The sequence below is a fragment of the Colossoma macropomum genome, unplaced genomic scaffold (assembly GCF_904425465.1).
Source record: "Colossoma macropomum unplaced genomic scaffold, Colossoma_macropomum, whole genome shotgun sequence".
NCBI classification, from domain to species: domain Eukaryota; kingdom Metazoa; phylum Chordata; class Actinopteri; order Characiformes; family Serrasalmidae; genus Colossoma; species Colossoma macropomum.
Window position 1 is genome coordinate 25,824,894 of NW_023494796.1, and position 24,641 is coordinate 25,849,534.

The 24,641-nt window shown below is 38.0% G+C and overlaps 1 protein-coding gene across 1 annotated transcript; it reads right to left on the minus strand.

The window, feature by feature from the left end:
• Nucleotides 1-9,180: 9,180 nt before the first annotated feature.
• On the minus strand, nt 9,181-22,086 carry LOC118816674 (leucine rich adaptor protein 1-like). Its single transcript, XM_036583194.1, has 2 exons — nt 21,622-22,086; nt 9,181-11,153 (listed from the first exon to the last, which is right to left on the minus strand). The coding sequence occupies exons 1-2, from the start codon at nt 21,829-21,831 to the stop codon at nt 10,767-10,769; spliced, it is 597 nt and encodes a 198-aa protein (XP_036439087.1). The 5' UTR covers nt 21,832-22,086; the 3' UTR covers nt 9,181-10,766.
• Between the last annotated feature and the right edge of the window lie 2,555 nt (nt 22,087-24,641).

Consider the following 24,641-nt stretch of genomic DNA (forward strand, 5'->3'; position numbering starts at 1 on the left):
CCCCAGCGCCCCGCACATAGATTATTATGATATTCCCTTCAGTGGGGGGAATATGAGACTGAATGCTGATGAAGTAGTGGGTAAAATGTACATGTCAGTGCACATTTACGGTCAATAAAAACGACTCTTTTTCATGCCGGGCCACCAGTTCTTTTATAGAGCCCTGGCTGAATGCACTTTCCTTTCCTGCTAAGGGCTGAACACCCCTTTGGAACAAAAGCATCTGCTGCAGGCTTCGCTTTAAAGGAGTGTAATGTAAAGCTTTATATAGTGGGGACGTCAAACATGTACACTGACACGGAAAGGGAGCCGTATTGTTGGGCCTCAGCTTGGCTGAGTGATTCCCTTCCACTGCTGTCTATTTTGATCCTCTGCAGTCCCTCCATCTTTCTTTCTTTCTTTCTTTCTTTCTTTCTTTGTTTCTCACTCTATCTATAAATATATATAACTTCCAGCTCCTCTTTCTCTCTGTCCATCTTTTTCCTTCTCTCTCTCTCTCTCTCTCTTTCTCTCTCTCTCTCTCTCTCTCTCTCTCTCTATATATATATATATATATATATATATATATATTTCTCTCCTTCCTTGTCTCTTACTCTCTCTATCTCTCTTTATATGTATCCTTTTCTCTCCTTCTCTCTTTTCTCTCTCTCACTCTTTTCTTGCTTTCTCTGTCTCTCTGTATGTATCTTTTCAGTCATTTTTCTTCCTGTCACACTTTCTCTTGCTCTATCTCTTTCTCTATATATCTTTTCTCTCCTCTCTCTCTCAATATATACTCTCTATATATTTCTTTCTCTCCTTCCTTGTCTCTTACTCTGTCTATCTCTCTTTATATGTATCCTTTTCTCTCCTTCTTTCTTTTCTCTTTCTCTCACTCTTTTCTTCCTTTTTTAGTCTCTCTGTATGTATCTTTTAACTCATTTTTCTTCCTGTCACTCTTTCTCTTCCTCTATCTCTTTCTCTACACATCTTTTCTCTCTCTCTCTCTCTCTCTCTCTGTTTTTCTTATTCAAAAACTGTTATTCTTCAAAAACGTGTACACAACTGTAAACAGCATTTGGACTGAAACTTCCAATCTTTTTCGCTCTATCTCTCTTTCTTTTTCTCTTTATATACATGTATAACTCAAAACACAAATAGGACTCGAATTTGCTTTCTATCAAATTACAAAGTTTTTCGGTAGCAAACAACATGTTGACTGAAGTTTTGTATCTGTTAATGATGCTGTTGTATTTTATCTTGTTTGTTTGCTTGTTTTAAAAATGCGACTTCCATTCCAGGCTCTTTCTAATGATGCCTGAATAAAGGGAATAGTCAATGTCTCTCTTTTATCCTTTCCTTCTCTCTCTACGTCTCCCTCTCTCTCTCAGATCAGAGGTCTTTTGATGTGCTGTTCCAGTAGTCTGTATCTTCGTGCTCCGTGTGTGCACTGACAGGTTCTCACAGTTGTAGACGGTGTAGGTTTCTCCTGAGCGCTGGAGCTGAGGCTAATTTGCTAATAGATCCCCTCGGAGCTTCTCTCTCTTTCTTTTTCTCTCTGTCTCTCTGGTTATCCGGCCCCTGAGAGGGTAATTAGGTTTAATCCTGATGAATAAATGATTGTTTCTCATGGCTCTCATATTGAGCGCTTTAACCTCTAGTCTTTCCTCATGCTGACTGAAGTAGGCTGAATACATACAGAGCAAAAGCAGGATCACAGTCAGGCTTGTAGTTTTACATAATCAGACAGGTTTATGTGGATAACCCTCAGACCAATTCTGTAAAAGAATATGAAAACTTAGTTTTACTTAAATTTAAAGCTTCAGACTAAATTTAAAAACTTTAATTCAGTCTTCAAGATAGTTGCTACTGCTGTAGATTCTACTATGAATCATTTAACTAGTATGAATTATTCACTGTCTACTATGGATTGTTCATTACACTCTTAGCAAAATGGTTCTATATAGTAACAAAAAAAGGGTTCTTTGGCTTGTAACAATAGTGGAACCCTTTTTGGTGCTTTATAGAACCCCCTTTGGTTCTACAGCACATTCTCCATCAATCTAAAGAATGCTTTCACAATGCTAAGAGCCCTTAAATCATGCAATGGGTTCTTTGAGTGTTTGTGGTTCTATATAGAACAATTGTCTTTACTAATGAACCCTCAAAGAACCATCTTGTTTTTTTAAGAGTGTACCTACTATGAATTATTCAGTAATGACTGTGAATTATTTAGTTTCTGATATTCAACGCCATTTCCAAAAACGTTGGAGCGCTGTGCAAAATGTGAATGAAAACAGAATGTAATGATGTGCAAATCATTTAAACCCTATATTTCATTGGAAATAGTATAAAAATAGTATATCAAATATTGAAACTGAAAACTTTATTGTTTTTTTTAAATATATGCCCAATTTGAATTTCATGCCAGTAACACATTTCAAGAAAGTTGTGACGGGGCAACAAAAGTGATAGTTAAGATAAAGAGAAGTTAAGAGAAAAGTTGGGTAATGCTAAAAAAAACACCTGGTGGAACATCTCAGAACTAATTAGATTAAGTGGCAACAGGCCCGTAACTTGACTGGGTATACAAAGAAAATCCCAGAGAGGCTGAGTGTTTCAGAAGTAAAGATGGGGAGGGGTTCACCACTCTGATGTTGAAAAGTGTCCTGTGGTCCTAAAATTCTTTTCTAGAAATCATGGACGCCGTGTCCTCTGGGCTAAAGAGGAGAGGGACCATCCAGGTTGTTTTCAGCACACAGTTCAAAAGCCAGCATCTGTGACAGTATGGCAATGCATAAGTGCACACAGTATTGGTGACTTGCAAATCTGTGAAGGCACCATTAATGCTGAGCAATTTATACAGATTTTGCAGCAACATATGCTGCTATCTAGATAACATCTTTTTCTGGGAAGGCCTTGCTTAAATCAGCAAGACAATATCAAACCACATTCTGTATGTATTACAACAGCATGGTTTCCTTTGTGAAAGAGTCCGGGTGCTAAACTGGCCTACCCACAGTCCAGACCTGTCACCACTGAAAACATTTGGTGCAATATGAAATGAAAAATTTCACAAAGGAGACAGTTGAGCAGTTGAAATCCTGTATCAAGCAAGAGCAGGAAAATATTTAACTTTCAAAACTACAGCAGTGTCTCCTCAGTTCCCAAACGCTTACAGATTGTTATTAAAAGAAGAGGTGATGAACACAGTGGTAAACAGGCCCCTGTCCCAACTTTTTGAAACGTGTTGGTGGCATTAAATTCCAAATGGGCATATATTTTTCAAAAAACAATAAAATTTCTCAGTTTTAGCATTTGACATGTTGTCTTTGTACTATTTCCAATTAAATATAGGGTTTAAATGATTTGCACATCAATGATTTTTTTTTGTTTACATTTTACACAGCATCACAACTTTTTTGGAAATGGGGTTGTACATGTTTTGATAAATACTTTGATTTATTCAGTATCAATTATGAATTATCCAATACTATGAATTATTTAGTTTCTACTGTGAATTATCTAGCAACTACTATGAATTACTTAGTAACTACTAGAACTCATTCTGTCACTACAATGAAAATATGTGTAAGAAAAATGTGTAAGTTCTGTAATTATGAGAGGAATTGATGGGTGGGCCCACATATGGACCCTTAGTCTTGCAAGGCCAGATGTGATCTCATAACAAGAATACACATTTGTGGGCAACTTGTTAAACTTTTGGTGCTGGATTGTTAACAAGCTCAACATTGCTTCCTACTTTGAGCTCTGAGACTTTGGATTTGTTTAGAAATGTCTCTTTGTTCCCACTCTAATAAATCTATGTTCCCACCCACACTTAGCACAACATTTTTCCAAAATGTTCTCAATGTGAGATCATGTCTGGCCCTGTAAGACTCAAGGAGCCTTAAAATTTAAGGGGTTAAACTGCTCTTTATGAAATACGTTGAGAATCTACGTTTTAGTCCAATTCCTGCTCCCAACACACCTGAATGAAGACGAAAAAATATAGTAGTGCTAAAGGAGTTTCTACTGGATTCCTGTAATAATCTTCCTGTAAATACCCGTAAAGAAGAAAACATATATTGACGTGTGTATGACAGTAAAGAAAATAAAGGACAATTGCAGTGTAATATGTTCATAGTTATATCTAATTTCATTATTTATATACTACATATATAGTTAAATATAGGTAGAAATGTATGTTTTGTAAAATACATTTATATTTTGACATATATCAATATTTACATTATGGATTATAACATACATAAGCATATTTGTGAATATATTTCTGTGATGCACATTTAGACATATAGTTATGCAACATATTTATTGAGCCAATTGTAGAAATATATCTCAGATATCTGTTTTTTTCTGAAGTATACTACACAATACTATACAATTGCAGATTCAGTACTACAGGAATATTATACAAAGGTGAAAATATTAAGTATATTATACAGTATTAGACAGAGCAAATAGAACTTCCTCATAGTATATTATAGTGTTGTAGTAATGGTTCACCAGATATAAAGAAATTGGGTAAGAAAAGTCTCCTAACCACAGGTTTCTAACAGCTCAGACTTCCCAGTGTGCTTTGTATACATAACAGATGGGCGGTTAAATAAAGACAAAGCTGCACACAATCAAAACTATGAGCATGCCCTTGTATTGACATGTACGTGTTTGGGCTAGCAACAAGTGCACAGCAAAGTCAGCAAACAGAGTTCAGCTAGTGCACTTTTAATGATTCTTAACACTCCTTATGAAAAACGTAATGGCACTGCAGCGCAAAATCAGTCTGAAAGGGTGGAAAACAAGCTAACAGTGACCACAGCATCTAAAAAGGGGGGTTTATGAGGTGTTAGCTGCTAAACCATGCCAAAAAACCACCAGAAATCCACCGTGGTGAGTGAACAAGCAGCTTTCAGTGGAATTAAAACCCAGACAGGCCTTTTATCCGACTCGACAAACCTGTTCTTAATGCTAATGTTACAACAGCGTAGTCGAAGAAGGCGAAATGTTTCTTTCTGTAAAGAAGTTAGCACCAAAAAGCAGCTGCAACACTGTAATTTCTCTGCATGCCTGATTTAGCATGCAGGCATGACTTTATTCTTATTTTCGGCCTTTATCACATGCTAAGCAGATACTGAGCCGTTCCAATTTAAATGTGCACAAATATTGCCCTTAGTTATGTACTTAGGTGGTGTTTAAACAAATAGCATTACCCTCATGTGATTTGAATGGTAATTAGATTAAGCTTGAGGGTTGGAGCTGATGATAATTGCTCTAATGTCAGTGTGTTTTCCCAGCTTTGTGTTGAAAACTGTGTTAAATGACCATTAGGAAGTAGATTGGCCTGTCTTTAATTTGCAGGTAACAGCATTGGCTAGACGTGCTCAATAACAGACTGAATCCTGTCTGATGAAGATTAGTGCGCTTAAACTACAAAGGAGTGATGAGGAGGGGTTCACCATTAACGATTCTTCAACCACTTCAGACCTTTTCAGCTTTGGCATGTCTTGTTAACTATCCCTTATTTACAGTCCATTCACTGTAAAACCATCAGCGTTAAAGTTTCCATGTCCATTCACACTTTTCTTCTTAGCCCAAATGCAGCTGATCTGCCTAGACATGCTTGGTATCTGATGTTTACTTCCCTAGCAAAACATTTAGGCTTCAAGACCACTGCCACTACTGTTTTAAGCTATGTGATATACTTTTATTCATTTTATACCTAATAGTAAGTCATACAGTGTTAGAAACCACATAGGCAAGTATATTTGATATTCATAATACATAAAAAACTTCTAAGAGACCCTCATATTCACAGCTTCCAAACTGTATTCACTGACACCCCTATAAAACATTTCTAATGTGAAAATGTTGAGCAACAGCGGTTTTGATTTTCTTTACTGTGACATATTCCTCTGCTAGTCATATTAATTATTTCATACAGAATCAGAAATCATATTTTACTTTAACAGCTAAACAATCTCTCTTACACACAGTTTAGTTTACATCCTGTTCGCACCACGTCAGTTGTTAGTGTAAAAATGAAACTGATAGTCATTTGTTGTTTTATAAGTTGAAACTTAATTCAGTGCAGAACCTCATATTCATATGTGGTAGAGAGCTGATGTTTGATTGCTCTCCCCTGTTAGACAGTGACACTGTTATGACACTGGAGGAAGGAAAAAAGAAAGAAAAAAAAGAGGAAGGAGAAGACGAGTGTGGTGAGGGCTGTGGTTGCGACTGCATCCAGACAATATAAAAGTATTAAGAAAGAACTCGTTTGTGTGGTTGAGTTTAGTTCATCCATGCCAACGCTACCTACACTCCAAGCCAAGCATCAAGTATTACATTCGCTACATTAGCCTTGTAGCGCCAGCATAAAACCAAGAAAGCAAACTAAGAGACCAGACATGTTTTAGCTGCTCACTGGAGAGCAATTTAGAGTGCAATGAGTGTCATTTAGATTTACACTTTAATTCAGATCTATAATGACCTGTTGTTGCTGTAAAGCCATATGTATTCTGTATGTGTTAATCCTTTTAGACTAGCAACTGTATTTGTGTTTAGAACTTCATTAAAAGCCAATGTTACATACATCTGGGCCAAATCTGACAAGAATAACATCTCTCACATCTCTCAAAAGATAACTTTATATGAGAAGGAAAAACTGTTCTTACCTTTTTTATCCTTAAATGTATAGAATTTACAGATACTGTCACTAAAAATAACCGGTTTGCATTGTAGTCCACCTACTTACTGAATAACAAAGAGAAACCCTCAGGGCCTTCTAGGCCTTCAAATAAGGCCTAAAGATTTCTGTGAACTTAAAAAATACATGTCTGTACTTTTTAGTTCATTTTATTTGGTAAAATCATAAAATATAAAAACTGCAATTACTGCAGTACTGTTTTTATTTCATTACTAAGGTTTGGTTGGAAACAAAATAGTTAAAATCTTAAAATGCCTGATGGAAAATTATGCAATTCTGGACCAAAATAATTAGGAAGTGAACCAATTTTGTGAAGGAAAACGTCACTAGAGGGGACCAACAGCACTCTAGGTCTTCTGGTTCTACATACATCACTGACCACTAATAGGCACTTTTCACAAGAAACAGAAATAAAGACAGAAAAGTACGTCTCCCGTCGTTGTCAAAGTTGGCAAGATTAAAATTCCCAGATATGTCCTCAATGGTTGGAAGTCCAAGCTGAACAAAAAATATATAAATTCTTCATTGAAGAATTCCTTCACAGCTATCAGAGTACAATAACATCAGCTAGAGTCTATAGAATTATAAAATGATGTACATGTGAAAATAGCCATAACTAAAAATATATATTAGCCATGTTAGCTGGAGATGTTGAAACAGCTTGCTAACAAGAAACTAGTTGGCAAATAAACACGCACACTCGTTGGGGGACATGCCTCATAGTTATGGTTGGTAGTGCCACTGTAGACATTTCCCACAACCACCAGCTCCAGTGAATGAAAATCTACTCACTGCTGTCGGCTTTTGAGGGTGAAAATGAAAACTGTTCCACAGAGTTCATTGTTATTATTGTTGTTTTTGTTTAAGTTCCAATTAAAACATAGAATATCTTTCTAAGCTTCACTGTTAGCTTAGCGCTACCATACTACTAGAATCCCATGGGGCGCTAGCAGAAATTAGCATTTTTGTAGAGGTGTTTTTCTTGGTTTTGACATTTATGGCCCAAACAGAAGGCCTAGCTCTAACAGACATGGTTCACTGCTGAATAATAAGCCTTAGGAGATTTTAAGGGGCTATGTTAATATAACAAGATTTTATTTTTGAAAGATTTTTATTGACCCTTCATCATAAAATGTTTACACAATGTAAAGGGCAGCTGGTGTTGGTAAAAAAAATTCCCATAAAAGGAAGTCGAGGTTTTGATATGTTACAATGCAACATAGCCAAAGCATAATGGCAAACAACAGTGATGTCTGTCAGGCACCATCCCAAAGTACTCTTTATGACAGAGAGAGAGAGAGAGAGAGAGAGAGAGAGGGGAGGAGAGATAACAGTAGACTCTCTCTTGTCTCTCAACTGTTTGCCTGCAGACTCAATTATATGCTGAGTACACAAACAGGCCTGTCGTAGCAGGAGACCAGCAAGCTGAATTAATGTGGAAATTAAAATGCGGATAACAAACATTCCTGTCCTGTCTGACCATGTGCTGTGTTCATCACTGCTGCTTCGCACCATTACTAACTCTGACCTTCTAATTCACACCACTGCATTTACACTATTTCCGGCAAAAGCTTCTGAAGGAAGCTATAAAATCAGACCCTTGGAGAATTGCAAAAAAAGGAACCAAAGAGTTTCTAAAAGCTGCCCTATCGCTCAAAATCATCCCAGCACAGTTATTTGTTTGTGCAATAATGGGTAGAGTAATTAATTTAATAGCAACCACAATGGCACTAACTTCCACCAGAGCATGCTAATGGTTTGCAGTACTGAAGCTGAGTTCAAGATGCATGAATAGTGAAATACTTTCCACTGCCTGTTTAAATGATCCTCAAAGCTCTAACTCTTAACTCTAAAGAGAGGAGGCATATGGTTCAGTGATTTGACCAGACCCACCAGGCCTGTACAACTTAGTGTTTTCCCTTCAAAATGTCTGGGTCAATTCAGCAGTTAAAGGAATAGTTATAGGCTAATGTAGCTGACAATTAGAGTGGCCCCAAATAGTACATGGACATGTGTGCCACACTTAAAAAGGTTATTTGTGTTAGGAAACAAAATGTCAAACTGAGTGGTATCTCTACAAATACCATCTACTGTCTGCTTGCTGTTAAAAATGTTTTTACCTCAAACAAATATCAATTTGTTTAATATTTTACAAAATTACCTAAAAAAATAACAAAATCTAAAATTTTACCAATGGTTAAATGGCTAAAGTGTCCAAATACTCTTTGGGCCATTCGAATGGAAGATTACCCCATCAAGTTGTTAAGCAATGCAGTGCTTCAAATACTTGGTGGCTACATTAGCCTTGTAGCTCCAGTGCTAACACTAAATTAGCAAACCTCAGACCTCAAACATATCTTAACTGATCAACTACTTTCGGTGTGTGTGTGTGTGTGGGGGGGGGGCTTGTGTACATTTGTTTTTTTCCTGTAAACATATGTTTACATAAGTTAAAACAAACCTGTAAACATATGTTAGAACAAAACAAAAGATCTCAGCTTTATTTGACAAAGAACTTGCACCATCCACTATTACACACTGTTGTTTCAATGAAAGGACTTAGGAGTTTTGAAAACACAATATATTAAGACATTTCCACCAAAAAATACAGTTTATAAACAATACAGTAATAAATTAGGAACAACCAAGCTGGATAGCACGCAGTACAATAGGAACATATTGAATTACACACAACACGCTCACACAAGTCCAGATTCACTGGAAAAACCTAACCACAAGACTGCTGTAATGCCTTTAGTGGGTTTTAGATAAAATACACAGTAAAAAAAATCAGAATGTCAAAAAGTGGACAAAAGTCTCAAGTTTCTTTTTTTTTAAACAGTGTTACTCCCTTTAAGAGGAAAACCACAAACAGTGTGTCATTCTCTTGAAAGTGGCAAAACAGAAATTCTGCCTTTTTTAAGCAGAAAAACTTTACGATATTAAGAAACTGATCAACTTTGGCATAAGCACAAATTGCACTTTAAATCCACAGCTTTTCAGAGCTTCACTGACCATGAAGTGCAGTGACATGAGCATATATCCCTTTGTATTCCACACATAATACAGACATTATACACATGTTAAAGAGACATTCTGGCCTAAAACTAGGTCTTACTATGTCACTTGTTGTTTTATTCAGTATTCTGTAGCAGGGCTTCATATCCCTCAGCCTCATCGATTTGACAGAATTTATAATTTAACATTATTTTATATACGTTTTTGTTTTGCCTGTTTTCTCTCCCTACAATATAGCACTTATACTATGCTAAATATTATGCTATAATATTATAAATATTAGAGATGTTTACAAAAGATAGTGATGTTTAAATTGATCATTTTGTCTAAAGTGTCCCCTTTAACACTACACAGCAATTTGTGAAGCGTGTATGAAGATCTATGTTCAGTTTCCATTAACATAATCAGTACCTATTATATTAAAGATCACATTTTTAAGCTTTAGCTGCAGTTCATGGTCAGTGAAATTCTATTTTTGCTGTAGGAACATCTATTTGGACCCCTTGGTCCACCAAGATAGATCTTTTGTAATCTCTTAGATGCCATAGACAATGACCTAGTACATTTGCTTGTCATTAGAAGGAGTTGCAGGGCTTTTAATAAGACAAATCTATTATTATTAAGGGAAAAAATGAGACATAAAGGTTTTACAATGGTTTTTAAAAGAGTGCACAACACATAAGATCTTCTTCCCTAAAAATGTGCATGTCCAAATGTTCTGTTTTAGCAGGAACTGTGATGTAGCACCTACTGTTGTGGCAAGGCAAGAACATATTGAGGGTGAGTGTAGCTGGAGCTTTGATTAACACAACTTTGGCTGAGAGGTTTTAGGTCAGCCAGTCTAAAGCTGGTGAGCGCTAACAGAATCACAGTGACATTACCACATCAGCAGCAGCAGATGCTAATGGCTAATGGCTAGTCTGGACTACCTGCTGTTCCCCTTAGGGAACCGTTATGTCTTCCTTTGTCCTGTGTTCTTTCATTACAGTGGCTAGGTTCAAACTGAAAATGCCCCATCATTCACTGCAGATGCTACAAAACGTTATCCGAAACAGTAGTATTCATCCGAGTCCACTCTGGGCCGAAGTGGGGATTTCGTAAATGTGTCGTCCTCAATGATGGCTTTATCGCTGAAGCTGCCTGATAGGTCAGTGGGCGATGGGTGATCAGCTAGGTCCTCCCCTAGAGTGTCCAGGTAACTGCCCACTGAAATCCCGTCCAGTTCGTCAGTCCTGTCGTGGAGGCTATTGAGGCTACCACGCAGAGATGCGTCCTGACTGTCCGTTAGACTGTACAAGCTGCCATTCAAGCTGCTCTCTCGGCTGGCCACGCCCCCTCGCTCCTCCATCACCCAGCGGATGGACTCGATGCCCTCGTTGATGGACAGGAGCTGCTGCATCAGCTTGACGTCGATGGCACGGAGATGGGCCTGACAATGGGAAAGAAGTGAGCTATTTTAGTTCATAAGCATGACACAGGCGTTCATAACAGGACACAACATGTTTTATGGATTGATTTATGCCCCGCCCACAAATGTGTTCTTTTGTAGCTACTGTTGTGAGTTTGGACAAAAATTTAATTTAATCTAATAAGAAACTGTAGCACAAAATAACATAGTTAGGTTAGACTGAGAAAAGTAATGTGGTGGCAAATCCTGTCACTGATACTATGATTTCAGTACAAATTCCTGAACAATACTGTTTTCAATACCTTCTTTTCTATTACAAATAGAAAGCTCTGATGTTAACAACATGCATACAGAATGCAATTAAGACAATCCACAACCTACGCTTTGGAACAAGCTTGTTGATTGGGTAACTAATGCTGATAAGACCAACTACTTAGATGTTGAATGATACTTTGTAGTACTGAAGTAATTTGTTCTGTACTATAAAAATACTGAATGAACTTCAATGAGCTCTAAACAAACACTGCAACTGTCTCAAAAGAATAATTTAATAATTTACAAATTCTAAAACGTCTCATTAAGCTTAAAGGAATTCTTGCATTTCTGGATTTAAAATGGATATGTAGAGGTAGGCAATACTGCAAAAATATAATATAACGATACTTTGATAAATGTTCATGATACATGATATGTCACAATATTTATTTTTTCTATCAGTTGATGAGTAACAGCCAAATGAACCAGTAGAGTCACATTCGACAAGTACTATAAAAACTATAAATACAATGATTCAACGTTTCATACACTACACTGTTCAAATCCAATTTAACTTGGCTACTTATGCTCTTTGCAAAGAAACATACAATATTGACGTATGTAATGTAATTTATCATAATAACAATAAATACTGTTATATTGCCCAGCTCTACGGATCGACTTTGACTATTAAGTCCAGCAAAACTATAACAACAGCCAGGACTATACCTGCCTGAGAATTCCAGAACCTGAAAAGATTAAAACCTAGAATGCACTGAAAGTTCTAGAACTGCTTGAAGGGTTCTAGGACTCTAACAGCACTAAGGCAATTTGTTTTTGTCAGACTGGGAACCAGGCCCAGCCAAAGCGCCTGTCCTCTAGCTACACTTTGCCTTTAAAAGGAGAAATGCACTGTTTGTCACTGCTGTCTTGACAAGCCAGGTCAAGATACACAAAGCAAAGGCATAACGCTTCAGCTCTCAAGCTGCTGGGAGAGCTCAGCCGTGACATAAGGACCCAAATGGGATGCAAAATACAGTACAGCTGAAGCCAAGCAAAACAGCCAGGAGCACAAAAACCATGCACAGACTTTTCTACAAACTAAAACATTTGCACATGCAAAATATATGAAAGCAAAACACATGGAGAATCCATATATAAACGCTCTTAGGACCCCCATGGTGTGTACACTTTCAATCCCTTAAATGGCCAGGGCCCACCAGTGGGCCCAAAGTTTTATTACACACTTCTATAACCTAAGAATAGGTCAGACAGTTTTGCAAGTCCCTGTAGTTACTGAATAATAAGCCTTAGTATGTAATAAGCCTGGGATTTTAGGGTTTAACTGTTTCTGGCACCTAGTTCGTTTAAACAAGCAGAGAAACCGCAGATCCGAATTTTCAGTCCATGCCACATTTGCACTTGTGAGTAGAAGACGAGAGAGTTTATTATGATTTGAAGTTATTGTTGTGCGTACAGTCTTGTTACGTGGAAAGAAAAACATACTTTACATTTTTGCCATTGCTTGACATCAAAACAAACAAGTGTGGATCGAAACCAGTTCACAAAGAATGTAATTCTAATACAAAACGAATTTATTACATAACCAATTATGTAAACAGTTACACAATTATGCCCTCATAATTACTCAGGTCAGGTGTTTCAGTCAAATCCACTGCTAACAGGTGTATAAAATCAAGCACATAACCATGCAATGTCTATTAGCTAACTTTGGCAGTAGAAGAGCTCATATTGTATATACCACCTATAATACCACCTTTGCCACAAGTAAATTCCAATACAACAGTTTGGTGGAGGAGGGATAATGATCTGGGGCTGTTCAGGGTTTTGGCTCAGCCCCTTAATGTTAATGCTACAGCATACAAACACATTTTATGCAATTATATTCCTCCAACTTTATGGCATCAGTTCGGGGAAGGCCTTTTCCTGCTCCACCATGACTGTGCCCTTGTGCACAAATTGAGGTCCGTTTGGTATTGAGAAACTCCAGTGGGCTGCACAGAGCCCTGACCTCAACCCCACTCAACACCTTTGGGATAAACTGGAACACTGATCGTGAGCCAGGCCTTCTCGACCAACATCAGTGCCTGACCTTACAAATGCTCTTGTGACTGATTGGGCATAAAGTCCCACAGACACTCTCCAAAATCTTATGGAAACCCTTACTAGAAGAATGAATAGTGGAGGCTGTTATAGTCATAAAGGGGATTGGCAACTCCATATTAATGACCATGGTTTTTAATGTGTTATCCAACAAGCTCATATTGGTTTGATGGTCAGGTGTCCACATACTTTTGGCCATATAGTGTAGTTGCATTAAAATAATTATGCACACTTTAAAAAAAGGAATCACAAACTGTTATTTGAGCGATGCCATAGAAGAACCACTGTTGGCTCCCTGGTTGAAAAAGACGCCTGTTAATGTAAGAGACCATTTAAAGGTTTAAACAACCTTCACTTGAGGCAAAGCTAATTTACACTAATTTAAATGTTTTTTTAACAGTCTTTCCAACACGTGGCGGTCCTTTAAACTTTGAAAAAAGATATTTATCTCATTTACAAAAATGATTCTCTAAAAAACCTCTCTAACAAATCTAAATGGATTCATCTATGTCACTGCACATTTGCAGCGCCTTTATATTTAAGTGTGTAATGAACATCAATGTGCAGCAAAATGAGAGTGATAACTCTTGACTAAGGGTCAATGGACATATTTGAACTAGCAGTGTGCAAGTACAAGTACTACCAGTAGCCTGGTGCTATCTGTGATATATAGTACCCTCCCCCACCCACACAGCTGGGCTTTAACAGAGAGGCTCATAGAGAGAGCAGCCAATAATACTGCTACTGTTTGCATTGTGACTACATCCTGTCTTTACCATCTCACTGACTTCACCCCACAGCCACTGTGGAATTTTACTGTGCGGACAGAGATCAGTCAGAGAGATAGTTTCGAGCCAATGGCAACAGATTTTGATAGCCACGACTTCTAGGACTGTTTTTTTTTTTAATCTAGTAGGTGGTAAACCTTTTTTTATTACTACGATTTTTCTATTACTATTGAAACAGTTACATAATTACATAACGCATTAAAATCTGATTTGCATTCCTTACTGACAGGCTTTGAATCTGCATGTCCTGCTTTTTTCCATTTTTTAAAAATGACAAAACAAAAATAAAACCTGGCAAAAATGTTCATTTTTTTTTCTTTTGGCAAAACATGACTGGACACAACAATAACATTTTTTCCAACAAATTCAAATCATAATAAATTATCTCCTCTCCGACAAATTAACACAAATAGGCCTCTGAAGTCATGTTGTCATTTTGTATTCAGCATAATGCCCATATAAGGAGGTCTGGATCTAAGCTGGTTTTCTCTATAGGAAAAATTAATAGTGGTTTTGAAGATAACTGAATGTTGCTGGATCCTCTGAATTACAAGGTCATTAAGGAGCCAAATTATGATTTTTCCTACATGCAAACTAACACTGAAGTGCACTGAACTGACATCATAAGCCTTGGAGGCTCACCAAACTACCCCATACAAACCAGCCAGCTTTGTCAAACGTGTTTGTTTAGTTGCTTTGGCAGTAGTTACGTTAGTTAAGACGCTTTAGGCTATAGTTTAAGTAGCTGATGTTGGAATGTAACAGTGTTTAAGTTTAACAGTAGACCTACATTACTTCAGTGTGCAGGGGTGAGCTTGCTTGTAGCATTGTTATGTAGCATTATTCATATTTTGACTCTTTAACAAAGTCAGAGGAACCAGTGACGCAAAAATGTACACAGGTAATGCGTCTTGTTTAGAGCATGTTTGATTACTGCAAGGCGATTTTCAAAAATTTAATTAATTTAGTAAAAAACAACTCAGAGATGAAGTTTCTAATACAGGCATGATGCCGACTACTTGAGAGGTCTATGCGGTACAGATTAAAAGTTTAGAATCTGAACTTTGCACACAATTATTCCACCTGTTTAAACGAGTGAGAAATCATCAATATAAAATTGCGACACACTTCTGTTTTCGCCAGCAATAATTCTAGGCAAGTTGTGGACAAGAAAAGCAGTCAACACTTGAAAATAGGTGTTATCTTTCAGTGTCTAAGACTTTATGGGTTGTCATTGTATGTGTGTCTGTGAGTTTGGGGTGCACTGAGATGTTTTATGTGCTGACCTGAGATTGCCCCTTCACTCTTTTCACAAAGGACAAAAGAAACTTCAGGATACGCTCCCTAAGAGAAGCAGTGAGGCCTAAACAGGTCAAGTACTAGCAGAGCAGTTCCTGAGCATCTGTTACACATGCTAAAATTACTAGCACATGTGAAAGCAATACGATGACCTGCTATTGGTCCATGACACATACCATGACCAATCACTTCTTCACATGCTCAGAGGTCGTATAATAAATCAAAGCTACGGGTGTCCTCAGATGATACGCGTGTCAGGCCATAGAGACCTGGTCGGAAATCTATATCATGATAATCTGACAGAATGTAATACAACATGACACTTTCTCATTAATAAACATACTGGAGGGCCAAAAACAGCAGTAGTTTTTGGGCTGTTATGACTAATCAGTTAAATGTGTTTACTATTTTTTTTTTATTTAACATTTACCAGCAGCAATTACTTAACAATTTGAATGATTATAATGCACATTTTAATATTTAATATTTTTATTTATTTTTTTAGCTTTGATAAAGTCTTTATAAATCCTTCATAGTTGCTTTATAATCTTCCGGTTGAATATTTCAGAATCAAAGGCTCATGGTTTCTACTTTGGCCTTTATATAAGCACAGATGCCTCAATTAATCATCAAAATTATTAACAGATTACTATTGTTATGTGTAGTGACTGTCAAAATAGCATCATAGGTATAAAAATGTATAAAAGAAGCTTGGCACTTTTAAAATGCACATTTTAGTATTGCATTAGCTAATAGATTCAGCTAATAATGGAATTCCAATATAAAAATCACTATATTTCACTATATTTACTATATAGCTTTATATACTTTGTACAAGCAAATGATAACAGTATACTGCAGGACTGAGAGTGATGACAGTATATACAGTTGTAAGCCAAAGTTGGAAAAAACTAAGATATGATATTTTTCTGCACATTTTAGTGCACACTTTATTTATTTCCTAAGTTTAACATATTGGAAAAAACTTCAATAAAAAATATAAAATGAGCCATAACTTTTGCACGGGCCACATTTTATGTTTTTTGTCCCAATATATTAAATTCAGCAAATCAACATTAACTATGCATTAAAACATGCAGATGCGTGTTCCCTGTAGAGGATGTTAACTTACGTTCACTTAGAAAATCAACAAAACATGTGATTGCAACGACGTGTATGACGTGTAACTCTGCTCTAATATGTGTGAATACAATTATAGTCTCTATGCCATAAAACCACAGCAGAACAATAGAGGCGGCTTAACTTCAGAGCCATACTCTGCTATGGGGTCAGAGGACAGAACACTGATTGGATTAAAGATTAAGCTGTGGAGTGTGGAAACCAACTGTAGCTTGAGCAACATCGCCGTCGGCCACAAGACATCTACTAGAAAAGAGGTGAAACAATGAATAACAAAAAATATTACCAGGGACGGAGCACGAGAGTTGTTGTTGAACAGCTTTAGCACTGATATTATCAGCCTGTAATAAAGTTTACTGGGTTTATTTTGGATCCACACTGAAAAAGGTCATTTTGAATGTAACTGAGACCAATGTTTACACTGCTTCCATGTGAATGAACTATATCAACACGTCTTTCACTTCAGTTACTTTTAGCAACAATTTTCAATGTAATATGTTTTATCCACATGAAACAAACTGTTGCTGTCCAAAAAAAATAAAAGATTTTCAATTTTTTTATTTTTGTACATCATTTGAACACAGCAGCTGTTCTTTACATTGTGTGAACAATTGATGATGAATGGAGCAACAGAAATGCTCCAAAATGGCTTGGAATAAACACTCTTTATTAAATTATATTCAAATTTAAGAACATTTTTCCCTTCTCTATTAAAGTTACCATTTTAGAGATACGTGTGCTTTTTTGGACAGCAACAAAATGGACACCTTCGAGTCAAGAAAATTCAGAATGCAGAAGAACCACCTAAAGAACTCTTCAGTGGATGTTTCTCTACAGAAGTATTTTTGTAAATGAGGTCTGCAAGTGTGCAACTGTTTTCCATTAAAGGGCCCATATCATGAAAAAACACATCTTACTATTTTTAATCTCACTATGTTTTTTCATGCTATAGGCCCTTTTTAATGATAATACCTTTTCATTAAAGTGCCCACATCAAGGAAAACCACTTATGTTTTAAATAAAAGAGTTGATGCAGTATGTAAACATTGCTAAAATTCCAAAATGCACCCCTAACTTGCCAGTCCATATAGTCTATACATGGAAACTAAGCTGCAAAAATAGCCTATTCTAAATTCACTGTTTTTGTGATGTCACAAAAATCAACATTTGAACATATATCTGCCTATTCAGACTAACCTCGACCATTCACACTGATGTTACAAGGACTTTTTCAGCCTGGCCTTCTTTTCGAATAAGGCACAATACAGTTCAGCCAATGAGAAGAGAGGTCATTTACATATATCAGTTTTAAAGGCACAGTTACAAAAACGGCACGTTTAATCAAGTTGTTTTTTCCTTAGAACCATATGTGTAAGCCATGAGCCTTCCAAACCTTTAGTTTCAAGAGTGTACATACTTGCTTTCAAAGCAAAGTGTCTGTGCATGTGTTAGCATCCTCTGTTACTGCTGTCCTTTAACAACTGATCTGAGACCTGACCTCTTGACCTTTACTGCTATCATTCACAATTAACGGACAGGATGACCAGACAGGCCCTGGGCTGCTGCTGAGATCACGAAGACACACAGACCCTGAACAAATGGTGTGTCTATGGTTTTGTACAGCCGTTCCTTGAGCCTTGTCCAGAAAACAGCCTATACCACTCATATCATGTACTCTGACAGAACCAGGCAAAAGACACTGAATGAAAATAAACATAACAAAGATGAACCAGAACAAGGTTTTCTGTGTTAGTAACATGTGGTGTCATGAAATGCTCCAAATACATCATGATATTAGGGTATGAGATCATATTTAAGTTTGCATTAAACAGACCATATCATTGATAACCATATTTCCTAACTTTTTTGGCAGGAAAAGGGTCATGTTTAACTGATTTTGGTGTAGCGCCGTAAATCATTATCCCGTTTTTTTACATTATACTAGGTTTTGATAGTATCTACTGTTGCTTTTTTGTCTGTTTTAACTTAGCAAACCTCAGTAAAATGAAATACTGTGATACATATCAAGTATAGTGAAAATACTTTGAAGCATTGTGATATTTTTGCCAAATCGCCCAGCTTTTCAGCTACGCTATGCCAAAAAATGTCTTGCAAACCTGACAGCTTCCTTTGAGCTCCTTTGATTTGGTTTTGTCTCAAATATGACACCAGGGAACCCTACATAATGTATTTCTGCTGCCATGGCAGCAGGGACACAGCTGTTTTATGGAATATAGAGTTATCATAGATACAATGCTGACTTTCTGTCAGTATTGTTACAAATCAACATTGTTGTTCGACACCAACATAGATGATATACCGTCTAACCCTGCAACAACGGGTAATAAAAACTGGTCCTAGCTGCACTTGTGAAGGAAATATAATGGGGCAGAAAAGCTAGCTTTGGTCCTTCCCCCTGCCTTCACACCCTGGAAAGCCTGACCATCTGCTGCTGCACTAATGACACTCCTTCGCCCTGTAAGCCTCAAACTGGGGGCTTACCACCAATGTGCGTCAGACAAGCTGTACCATCAGAGTTAATGCAGGCTCCGAGCACTGATTTCCAATCAGCAACACCTCCAAAACCATAACATGTATTAGTGAAGGGGTAGGAACTGCAGCTGATTCATAATCAGTATAGGTCTATATATTTTCCATTCACTGTGGGAGTTAATGTGTGGGGCAATAGTATGGTAGCATTTCTATGGGCAGGATAGAGCAAGGGGTGGGCGATATGCTGATATGCTATCACTATCGTGATAAAATTTAATAAAGTAATACACTGTGGATATCATCAGTACTTCTAGAATACTGAACAACTGCATGTAACATAAACGACTGATTTAGAGCAATTATAGAGAGCATGTAAACAACAACAAGAGCTGGCGCATAAGCTGCACAGTAACAAGCAGCTGACTGGAAGTCACTCATTTCATTCAAGACCAGTTGTTTGTTTGTTTTTTTTTGCTTTTGTTCCTTCTTAAGTTGGTTATTTTTGCAAAAAACATTGTAGATCATAGTTTTATAGCCTTTTAAAAATATGGCACTATTGATTTAGTGGTATATTTTGTCCATCCCAACACAGAAAACTAACTACTATGAAATATATAGTAGCTTGTGAAAATGTTAAGTATCATGATGTTATATTTCTGCCATATCGTCCACCCCTACTATATATATCTACTGTAGAATTACTCGCATAGCAAGCCAATGGCATGGTATGGTTTCTATAGACAAGATACATGCATGAAATTTCTCCCTCTAGCTCAATGAAACATAATAACCTGAGAGAGCACACTAACCCCACAGTTGGACATTGTGCGAACGGTCAGGCATGCTGACAATAACGTGTGAAAATCTTTTGGATCAAGTGCAAATGGGTCCTCTGATTCAAGGGCTTTTTTGGTGATGAAAACGAGTTTCTGATGGTACAATACCCTCAATAGCAGTCTGAATACCTCTAGTCTATACATTTGTAAAGTACTTTTTTAGTATGCAAACCTCCTGCTTTAAAACCATAGGCAGGGTTTTGTGGTTAGAAGAGGGAGTGTTTAGCCATGACGTTTGTTTCCACTGTACATTCCCAGGATTATTAGAAAAACAGACGCTAAACGTAAAGGAACTAGTTGGTTCACAGTCTCCCCAGGCATAATTGTTGGGTTCCGGGCTGTTGCAAGCATAGCCTGATGTTATCAGTGGTCAGTGTTCTACAGCCAGTGACAACCAGGCTGGACAATCTCTGCAAAATCTCAGGTCACATAGCTTGAAGCTCAGAGCACATAATGAACAGTGGAAAGTATTCATAGCACAGCTAAACGAAGAACTGAAGCAAGTCTGAATCTGTAGGGGGAAAAAAACTGATTTTACAGTGGGGGGTGATCTTATACGGAGCCCGTAAGCATAAATGTTAATGGTGCCTCATGCCAAATAAAGGTACTCAAGCAGGCAAGAGATCGCAGCACAGTTCGGTCACGTACACTTTGCTGGACTGGAACCCACCAGGACCACATTTAGACGACCCTGATGTATGTGAGCTATACATTGGCTGTAAAAGGTCAATACGCTCTCAAGTAGTTAATAAACATGTAGGCAAGATATGTTATACAACTTCAGTCCAGCATATTTTGGTGATTTTACTGCTCAAACATTCTTGGTACAGGTATTTCTCAGGTTTAGTAAATGTTAGAGCAGATGAATCACCAAACTGCTGGAGCCCTCCAGGACCACAGTGAGATGAACCTGATCTAAGCAATAAAATGGCTTCAATTTTAAATTAGATATCTGTAAAATCTGCACGCTTTCAAGAAGCTACTATTTGTGTAGTCATGAGGTTCGACAACCATGAGTTTACTAAACCTGGGAAAGAAGTGATGACTTGGACCAGATGTGCTTGAGCAAGTAAATGACCAAGCCTGTGCTGGACTGGAGTCCTCTAAGACCAAAGCTGCACTGAGCATGTGATTAAATGGCTTCAACTGTCTGATGAAGAATCTTTGTAAAGCAACCGAGCTCTCAAGACGTTATCTATTGTGCAGGGAAGAAGTTGTGCAACTTGGGTCGTGCACAGTTTGGTCATTTACCTGCTCAAACATTCCCCGTCCAAGTCATTAGGTCATTCCCAGGTTTAGTAAAATGGACCATAATGAGATGATCCTGATCTAAGCAAGCAATAAAATGGCACAACTTGGGTCCAGCACAGTTGGACATATACCTGCTCAAGCACACCTGGTGCAGGTTATTAGCTCATTCCTAAGTTTTGCAAATGTAAGAGCAGAGACTGAACGATGCTGGACTGGAGTCCTCCATGCACGCTATAAAAGCCCTTCCAATGTCTAATGAAAGATCTTCTAAACAGAAGAGAGAGAAATGTTCAGTTCCCTCACCATTTCCTGTCTGAGAAACACCATCTTGCTCTCCAGCCGTTTCAGGTCCTGGTTGGTGGAGTGTCTTTTGGCTGGAGCCGTCAGTCTGGACTCGATCTTGCCTCTGTGCTCCAAATCCGCGATGGAGCGAACCAAACTCTGCGGGACTTTGCGACCGAGCTTCATCTCTATCTCCTTAAAGTCCGGCACGGTGCTCTCCTCCTCCTCCATGGCTCCGGCTGCGAGCTACAGGTCGGACGGACAGGACTGAATAATTAACAGCGCGATGAAGAAGTGACCGCGCACGGATCCTGTTGCACTTTCACCGGCTCACTGTGTGAAAAGAGTCTACACTGTCCTTTCTGTACGAGCTCAGTCGGTTTTCTAAAGACGTCTGAGTTCAGTGCGGTCATATGAAGTGACAGAACCGGTCAGACTGATGGCCAGTTTGCTCTGAGACTTACTCAGCCAGCGCGCCTGCGCACTACCCGGTTAACACGACGTGGGTGAAGTTATTTATTTTCTTTTCTACCTGTATTCCGCAGAGCCCCGCCTCCTGCGGTGGGATTGGCTGGCGTCCGGCTTTCTGCCGGTGAACTGCTTGTGTAGCCAATCCTAGCGCAGGAGGCGGGACCCCTGGTAGCCAATCCTGGTAAAGGAGGCGGACCTTGTCGAATGAAGGGCGGGAAAATAATGACGCGCGTGACGCCTTTTTAAACGTTAGAGTTAGTTAACTTACCTTATGGAGGATCCAGACAGCGGTTCTGCTCCTTTTAACACCGTGAAGTTTGTTTAGAGGGTTAATTTGACTGTCAGAGAGACAAATGTGAATCTGAACTTCGAACTGGATGCTATGGCTGCATCATTATCACATCTTTGACTGAAAACCACCGTCCTCTGGTGGGAGAAATCTGGACGTGCCGCTTGCTAACCGACACTATCGCGATCGACGTGTATTATAGTGCAGGGACTGGCAACCCAAATGTAAAGAGGAGCCACTTTGGGAGCCACAACATTTTATGTCCCTTTAACTGATTTACCATTTTACCAGCTTGGCTATGAACATGTCTCAGCATCTGCTAATGTACTAGTATAGGCTAAAAATGATAATAAAGCATAAACGAAAACGCAAGCTTAACTTAAGCTTTAGTTTAGCTATGGCCGCTTTTTTGAGTTTTCTTTTTTTTCAAGTTAATACAAAATCAGTCAGTTCCAGATTATTTTTACAGCGTACATTGCACCATTTTACATCAAACCACTCTGAATAACTGTTTACATTTGGGCAACGGTACAAAGCAGAAATTCAGAAAAATTGGTGGAATCCCCCTCCTAACATTCCGAACTGTCACTGCAGTTAGTTGGCCAACACACATAACCACTTCCCGGAGACGTAATTAAGAGGGCAGAATTTATGGGAAGAGATCACTGCTAAATGAAATTAATGATAAATGAGGTTAAACATGCTTCTTTTGCTCCGAAGTGCATTAACTTAACTGACGTATATCTGCTATATTGGGGCCGCTAGAATGCCTTCTTGTAGAACGCATCTCATCATTTGACTTCTTAGTGTTTGACTGTTTCTCGTTGCAGATTAAACATAACCGGAAACCAGCTCGAGTGCTTATAAGTGCAAGGAGTATGTCCATTTGTTTCCAAATTCTCGTTGCTCGTCTTAAATGTCTCTTCTTTGCTGTTCCGTTAGCTACTAGCTAGGAATATCCTATATCATCCTATCATAGTGTTGCTATAGTGACCAGCAGTCTGGGTTTGAAGGTTGGTGAATTAGCAGTTATACATTGATTCTCTAAACTCTTCAGACCATTTATTGTTTCAGCTTTATTAGAACGGTGTGTCAGAATGCTCCGCAAAGCTTATTTTAGTGCAAAGGAGGATTATTTTATTTTTACCTAAAAATCTGATTCTGCTGTGGAGCCGCAAGCGGGCAGTAAAAGAGCACATGTGGCTCCAAAGCCGCATGTTGCTGACCCCAATAAAGCGGATATACGTCAGTTAAGTTAATGCACTTCAGAGCAAAAGGAGCATGTTTAACCTCATTTATCATTAATTTCATTTATCAGTGATCTCTCCCCATAAATTCTGCCCTCTTAATTACGTCTCTAGGAAGTGGTTATGTGTGTTGGCCAGCTAACTGCAGTGACAGTTCGGAATGTTAGAAGGGGGATTCCACCAATTTTTCTGAACTTCTGCTTTGTACCGTTGCCCAAATGTAAACAGAGTTATTCAGAGTGGTTTGACGTAAAATGGTGCAATGTACACTGTAAAAATAATCTGGAACTTGCTTACTTTTTCAAGTTATATATATATGCTACATGTGTATTTTTGTGTTTTTATTTGTGATGTCGATCATTACCATAGGACCCTTTTGCTGAAGAACGCCCTGCATGGACCTCTCCGCCATGAATGAATTCAAAAAACATGTTTTAGTCTGAAAACTATCATAATGTGTTATTATGTGGCATCAGGCAGTGTATTTGTAACCATTAGGGACATACAGTTCCTCAGACATCTGGTTCCTATCACCACCACTGTGAACAATTCTGACTCAGTACATTTCTCTTGAATGAAGCGTTTCACATCAAACCTCTCTGAATGACTGTTTATGCAACAACGTTGAAACATCAGTATAGTCTGTGCATCTCAGACTGTGTTGGCTAATGGACAATGTTGATGGGTTGTTGTTATTGACAAAGAACACAAACAATAGATCTACTCTACAAAATGTTGTTCTAACTTGTAGGTAATCTGTTTTGCTTAAAACTTGGAGTTCACTGAAACTCCAGTATTAAGTAGCAACAAAAACAATTTGTGTGGTGGGTTAACTGTAAATCAAAACAATACCTAAATAAAGAAGGTTGGAAAGCTTCAACATTACACTATAATGTGTTACTAAACACTTAAAAATACAATTAAAACAATATCATTTTACAAAGAAATAAGATATTTACAATGAATGTGTAGTATGTATTCTCTGGTTGGGGGGTGCAGGATGAGGGTAACTTTGTGATGCTCCAAACTGAACA

Bases quoted from the DNA above. Each gene is read 5' to 3' on its own strand.
- LOC118816674 (XM_036583194.1), bottom strand. From the start codon at position 21,831: ATGGAGGAGGAGGAGAGCACCGTGCCGGACTTTAAGGAGATAGAGATG. The intron at 11,154-21,621 runs GTGAGGGAACTG...TCCCATTGTCAG, and splicing joins TGTTTCTCAGACAGGAAATG to GCCCATCTCCGTGCCATCGA.